The sequence below is a fragment of the Capricornis sumatraensis genome, chromosome 4, assembly GCF_032405125.1.
Source record: "Capricornis sumatraensis isolate serow.1 chromosome 4, serow.2, whole genome shotgun sequence".
Taxonomy (NCBI): domain Eukaryota; kingdom Metazoa; phylum Chordata; class Mammalia; order Artiodactyla; family Bovidae; genus Capricornis; species Capricornis sumatraensis.
Window position 1 is genome coordinate 145,175,313 of NC_091072.1, and position 6,893 is coordinate 145,182,205.

A 6,893-nucleotide genomic window follows, 5' to 3' on the forward strand; every position below is an offset into this window, starting at 1 on the left:
GGAATTCGCAAGGGTTGTGTGGGCGTGGCATTGCCAGGAGGGGAGGGGCCAAGTATGGTTGATCCTTACTTATAAATGTAGAGCCTCTATTTATTTTCATTTCCCTAGATTGGACTGGTTGGCTCTTATCTTACAGGTGACTCCTTTCATCCTGTCTTTTTTTAATACTTTCACACCTGGGGATCTTCACCTTTCTCTAAGTTCTTCTATCTAGATTCTTCAGCCTGGACTTTTTCTAGCATCTAGCTCTTAGGCTTTTTTCCTTCTCCTTCAACTCAACAACATGAGTGTGGACCCAGCTTGTCCCCAAAGCCTGCTTGGCCCCGAAGCATCCAACTCTGGGGAATCTTCACCCATGCCTGAAGAAAGTTACGCGTCCTTGCAAATGTCATCTGCTGACACCCTCGACACGGACACTGGTAAGAAAATACTGAATCTTTGAGGGGCTAAGTTCCTTCAGGGAAAGAGAAAGAAGGGACTTAAGGTCATTTGTCTCCCTCTTGAGCCCATCAATATAAGCAGGTGTCATTATCTGTTAATCCTCTCGACACCTCTTTTCCAACTATAATCTGATGGGGTCATGCGCTTTCCCCGGTGTCTCAGGAGTCAGGATCTGTGGACCGAGAGACGAGGGACCGGGGAGGAGCAGTTCAGATGTATACAGTGTATTTGAGAGTTTACGTGCACAAGCAAATGCGATGTGATACACCGATGTGTAAAATCTTAGCGTCATGCGGAGCACCCAGTAACACCAAATGTTACTGCTAAGCCAGAAGTAGGAACATCACCTTTTCGGTCTGTCTATTCAAGGTGTGCTAGAGATGGCATCGTTAATGATCCGAAATGCACCTTTTGGAAATATTTCACTTTTCTACTATACAAGTAGCCGTTGTGTCTTCTCCTAACCTCTGGATGTATGACTATTACTGGGTAGTTTGTAAACACCTGGTATGCTCAGGTCTCCTAAATCTAAGGGAAGTAAGTGTTCACCTCACTTTATGGTGGATGATTCCAGAAAGTTTAATAGGCTGCCTAAGTGGGTAAGAGTTCAGATCTGAAATCCAGTTTGGCTTCAAAATCTATGCTCTAGTACTTAAGCTTCTAACTGGTAACTGTGAATGTAAGAGATGCTCAGGATACTGTAAAGACAGCACTACCTTTTTGGGAAATCAATTTGGCAGTCATTATTAAAAATAAAAAGGTAACACTAGCCATTTACCCAGGAATGCGATTTTTAACATTTATGGTGTAAGACAGCCAAAGAACTATTTATGATTACAACTGTAGAACTCGGTTGTGGAGAAGGGAATAATTAAAATAACTGCTGTATTTGAGGCAAGATGTCCCAACTGCGATATTTGAGTGTTGGATTTTAATGTTAACCCCATTTTCCTAAATTTTGTGTTAGTATCCTTTTATAATTTCACATGCTGAAATTATACAGCACTTAATACAAGCAAGTGGGCGTGGGCATGTCCTCCTAGCAAGCTAACTGCACCTTTGTGAAAGGATTTTTAAAAAATTTTGTTAGACCAAGCCCCTCGCTGTGTGGGATCTTTGTTCAACCAGGGACGGAAGCCGTGCACCCTGCATTGGAAGTGCAGAGAGTCTTAACCACTGGACCACCAGGGAAATCCTAGATGATTTTTAAGACACTCCTCACCTCTAGTCATGAGTTGAAGACCTTCCTACTTGTGAAATTGTGATTTTTTTTTTTTTTTTGGTAGTTGTTGCTGTTTAAGGCTTGTCCATTTATTCCATGACAAGGGTAAAATTCGAGTTGAGCACTGGGAATACCTCTGACAAATAAATTTCTAGTACAGGAAATAAATTCTCAGTTACAAAGTCAATAATATATGTCAAGCCCTGTGCTAGACAAAAAATTTTTGTCTGTTAACTTGTTATTTCTAAATTTTTTGTCTGTTGCATCATACTAATCAATGGAAAAACTCCATGAGATATACAACATGGGAAATATAGCAAATATTTTATAATTATACATGGAGTATAAGCTTTAAAAATTGTAAATAACTATATTGTACACCTGAGATTTACATATTACACAGCAAGCATATTTCATTAAAAAAAAAAAAAAAAAAAACTATGATAAGCTTGGCCCAATTGCCAAACCAAACCAAAAAAAAAAAAAAAACTCCATGAGGAAGGGATAATCCTGGAAATGAGACCACAGAGCTAACCAAGGTCTGGGTTGCAAAAGGAGTTCATTGGAATTCACATTTTCTGACAGTCCTGGTATTAAAACTGGGTAGTAAACCGTTAATTCTATAAGGTCCCCAAGAATCTGGATCATCTGTTTTATCAAAGAGGTTTGAGTCCCCTGTTGCTTCCCACCCAGGACAGCGGAAACTGGTGAGCTGCAGTCCACGGGGTCGCAGAGTCTTGACAGGACTTAGCCACTGAACAAAAACTGCTTCCCAGCAACACATGATATTAACCATGTCTATTACATGTAAAATGTTTTTTGTGCAAAACTTGGCAGAGTGTTCAGGATCACTTAAGAATAAAGTTATTACCTACTATCTTGCTCTGAGGACTTTTAATAGTGCTTTGAAAACAATGCATTTTTAATATTTGAAGTTTTAGAGAAAAGTGTTGTTTTATTCCCAACAGTCTCTCCTCTTCCTTCCTCCATGGATCTGCTTATTCAGGACAGTCCTGATTCTTCCACAAGCCCCAGAGTGAAACCACTGTCCCCATCTTCGGAGGAGAGCACAGAGAAGGAAGAGAAGGTCCCCGTCAAGAAACAAAAGATCAGAACTGTGTTCTCACAGACCCAGCTGTGTGTGCTCAATGACAGATTTCAGAGGCAGAAATACCTCAGTCTCCAGCAAATGCAAGAACTTTCCAACATCTTGAACCTCAGCTACAAGCAGGTACAGTTGTTTTGTTTGTGCAATAAGAAATAAAATATAAGGGATTTCCCTGGTGATCCAGCGGCTCAGATTCACCACTGCCACCGAAGGGGGCCTGGGTTCGATTCTCAGTTAGGGAGCGAGATCCCACATGTCACAACTAAGATCCCACATAGCCAAATAAATTTTTTTTTGGGGGAAAAAAAAGAATGCTTATGCACTTCTCCAAATAAGTTAATTTTTAATAATGAAAATGGAATCTTTTTGTAATGTGTTTTGTGACCATCTTTCTTTCACTAAATATCTATTGCAAATGTGTCATAATTTATTAAACCATTTCCCGTCTTAAACAAGCCAAAATTGTGAAAACATTTCCAATTTTCCCTTAAACAAAGGAAAAACACACTTCTATCATCTTGAGTTAGAAGAGTCCTAGCTAACCACTGGTTCTCATTAAAATCAAAGTTGCATGTTTTATCTGTATACATCTGATTACTGATGAAGTTAATCATTTTTCATATATTTATTGGCTAGTTTATTCAGGCAAATGGTACCATACTTGGAAAGTCCTCTATCAAATGATCTTAACTTTTTGTATAGTTGTCCTTGTGAAGTATGTTTCATCATTCTTGAATTAACATACCATTATCATATTAAATGTAAATGTGTTAATATGGAGGGGGGGCTTATTATTGCAAATAAGTTACTTTTAACTGTGACTAAAATTCAGACAGTAAAGCATCTGCCTACAATGTGGGAGACCCGGGTTCGATCCCTGGGTTGGGAAGATCCTCTGGAGAAGGAAATGGCAACCCACTCCAGTACTCTTGCTTGGAAAATCCCATGGACGGAGGAGCCTGGTAGGCTACAGTCTACGGGGTCGCAAAGAGTCGGACACGACTGAGTGACTTCACCTCACCTCACCTCACCTCACCTCACCTCAATGAACAGTATGGGCAGACATTTAAATGTGAACTTCCTAGTTCATAGCCTCAGCCTCCTAACCATACTCACAGTGTATCTAACCGGTTAAGTTTATTTAAAAAGCCAACTGACTTGAAAGGCTTGAAATTCACTCAGATTCAGGATTTAAGAAGAGAGTCTGGTAATTAGAATTTTTGTTTCAAGTTTGAGATAGTTGTAGCTATCAGAAAAAAAAGAAAAAAACCTTAATATTCTTTGGTTCTTACTATCAATACATCCTGCATTACTAATATTTTATTTTTAAATTTATTTGTGGATTTGGGGGGGGGGCAGGGATGGCCATGCTGCACATGGGATCTTAGCTCCTTGACCAGGGACTGAACCCATGCCCCCTGCATTGGAAGATCGGAGGTCCTTACTAATATCTTAAACTTTTTCCGGTTATATTTTCCTTGTCAGGTGAAGACCTGGTTCCAGAACCAGAGAATGAAATGTAAGAAATGGCAGAAAAACAACTGGCCGAGGAATAGCAATGGTGTGCCTCAGGTAATAACAGAAAACTTAAAATTTTCTGCTTTTTCCTAACAAAGAGTTTTTAGTTCTGTCTATTGCTGCAGCATGCAATCCCAACCATGGACAATTCTGAACTTCCAAGTACTTTTTCAGTTAATCCATTCTTCTTTTTTCAAAAGGGCCCAGCAACGACAGAATACCCAGGCTTCTATTCCTACCATCAGGGGTGTTTGGTGAATTCTCCTGGAAACCTGCCCATGTGGGGTAACCAGACCTGGAATAACCCCACGTGGAGCAATCAGAGCTGGAACAGTCAGTCTTGGAGCAACCACTCCTGGAACAGTCAGGCCTGGTGCCCCCAAGCCTGGAATAACCAGCCTTGGAACAATCAGTTCAACAACTACATGGAGGAATTCCTGCAGCCCGGGATCCAGCTCCAGCAGAATTCTCCCATCTGTGATCTGGAGGCAACCCTGGGAGCTGCTGGGGAAAATTATAACGTAATACAGCAAACTGTCAAGTATTTCAGTTCCCAGCAGCAAATCACTGATTTATTCCCAAACTACCCTCTCAACATACAGCCTGAAGATTTGTAACAGCTATTTGTGACAGCTATTGTATGCAATCTTAATGTGAGCAGAGACTGTGTATTCTCTAGAGTTTTTCTCGTTTTAGAATTCTGTACCGCTTTCCCTTAGTAAGCTGCTTTTCACTATACCTTCTGTGTCAGTTTGAGGGACGGGTAATGAGTCCAATAAGAGGTTTCAGAAGCATTGTACAACATGACAAATGTGTCTGGCTATAGATAACTCAATTATAGTACTTTGGATATAATATATAATATTTCGGATACTTTTAGGGTCTAGAATCTAACTTTAAGCACAGGGAACAAAAGTACAAAGACGTATGATGGGGATTATTCATATTTTCTGGGATAGGGAGGCTTTACTTGTTAAGAATCTCAGTCCTTAAGATGAAGAGTGCTTTACTAATTTCCTCCACCCTTTTTCCCTATTTTACTACAACCCCTAATTTGTTCATCACTCTTATTTTTGGAGAACGATGTTTTGTATTTTGCCACATCATAAGTAGTACCAGTTTGGCTGGTTTGTTGTTTAAGTACAAATAAAAAATAGCCATTTTACATTTAGTTGTCTCTCCCCGATTTCACACAGTGATTCAAAGAGTTAAAAATCTGACTAAACATGGAAAAATTTTTTTTTTTTTTTTTTGGCTGTGCTGGATCTTTAGTTGTGGCATGTGGGATCTAGTTCCCCGACCAGAGATTGAATCCAAGGCCCTCTGCCTTGGGAGCTTGCAGTCTTAGCCACTGGACCACCAGGGAGGTCAACATGGGAATATTTCATATGGAAGGGAATAAACTAATCTTCTCTAGGCATCCAGGAGACTAGAAGTGAGTAAAGGAAAGGTAACCAGATAACACAATATTAGGTGATGAATTAATTAAACCTGAACAAACTTATTTTCTTTCTGTGTATGTAGTATTGAAACAATAAAATCTGTGGTTTGCATTTAAGGAAGAATGCCACATCTGGAAGATCTGGAGCAAAGGGGAAAAGGTAGAACTGAAAGCTCTCCTGTAACACATGACAGGTTCTGTGACTGCTCTTCTGCCAGAAACAACTTTAAAAGTTCAGCTTATTTTTATTCTTATTTTTTATGTGAACTTAAGAATGATTCTTTAAAATTAATTTTTATTGGAATATAGCTGCTTTACAATGTTGTTCCTATACTAGCAAGGTGAATCAGCTGTATATATATGTGTATGTATATATATATAGCCCCCACTTTTTTTTTTTTTTTTTTTTCATTTCCTTCCCATTTAGGTTACCACAGAGCATAGGTGGGAATAACCAGAGTGGTTTTCTTATTTTCCTCGTGGTTCCCCTAGTTTTCCAATGTTGATCTATCATACTGTCCAACCCAATGAGTTTAGACATTTAACTAAAAGGAAGTCAGTGAAAATTTCTGCCAATACCAAAGTTGAACGCAACATTCTTTTTGACTGGCAGATATGTGGATTCTCTGCCAGGCAGCATATTTAACCGAGTAGATAATGGAAATAGAAAGCATTGATTGATTGTATCATCAGTCACTTTAACATTTACAAAATTCTTGACTCTAAACAAGTGCACAAGATGAACTGACAAATTTGAGAAAAGCACTAAATGATGAACCAGAACCTGGAAAACTTGGGAAAATAGTTACTGTAAAGTGTTATTGGGGGTGGGAGGAGGCTCAAGAGGGAGAGGATGTATGTATACACATAGCTTATCCATGTTGTACAGCAGAAGCGCAACACTGTAAATCAGTTATATTCCAAGTGGTAGAACCCAGGAAACGCCAAATTTGGCTTTCCTGTACTGAGATGAACCATTGTTAGTTTTTTTTTTACAACTTTGTGCTTTGGATTAAGTGTCTATAAGACATTGGGAATATATTAGAAAAGAACAGCTAATTTAGGAAGATTTATTAGTGCCAGGAAAGATAGGAGCACCTATTAAAAGGAGCACCTATCGAAAGATAGAAGCAAACAAGCCTGGAGAAAAGGGGAAGCAGAAG

The 6,893-nt window shown here is 39.2% G+C and overlaps 1 protein-coding gene across 2 annotated transcripts; it reads left to right on the top strand.

The window, feature by feature from the left end:
- Window positions 1-283: 283 nt before the first annotated feature.
- On the top strand, window positions 284-4,906 carry NANOG (Nanog homeobox). 2 transcript variants are annotated; one of them, XM_068971777.1, is made up of 4 exons: window positions 284-419; window positions 2,632-2,894; window positions 4,257-4,343; window positions 4,490-4,906. In XM_068971777.1, the coding sequence occupies exons 1-4, from the start codon at window positions 284-286 to the stop codon at window positions 4,904-4,906; spliced, it is 903 nt and encodes a 300-aa protein (XP_068827878.1). The 2 variants fall into 2 exon arrangements, with proteins under 2 accessions (XP_068827878.1, XP_068827879.1); XM_068971778.1 differs by having other exon boundaries at window positions 4,535-4,906.
- The last annotated feature ends 1,987 nt before the right edge of the window (window positions 4,907-6,893 follow it).

What these genes read in the sequence shown, in the direction of transcription:
- NANOG (XM_068971777.1), top strand. Translation starts at nt 284, where the DNA reads ATGAGTGTGGACCCAGCTTGTCCCCAAAGCCTGCTTGGCCCCGAAGCA. An exon ending in CACCCTCGACACGGACACTG is followed by an intron (nt 420 to 2,631) that starts GTAAGAAAATAC and finishes TATTCCCAACAG; the next exon opens with TCTCTCCTCTTCCTTCCTCC. An exon ending in ATAGCAATGGTGTGCCTCAG is followed by an intron (nt 4,344 to 4,489) that starts GTAATAACAGAA and finishes TTTTTTCAAAAG; the next exon opens with GGCCCAGCAACGACAGAATA.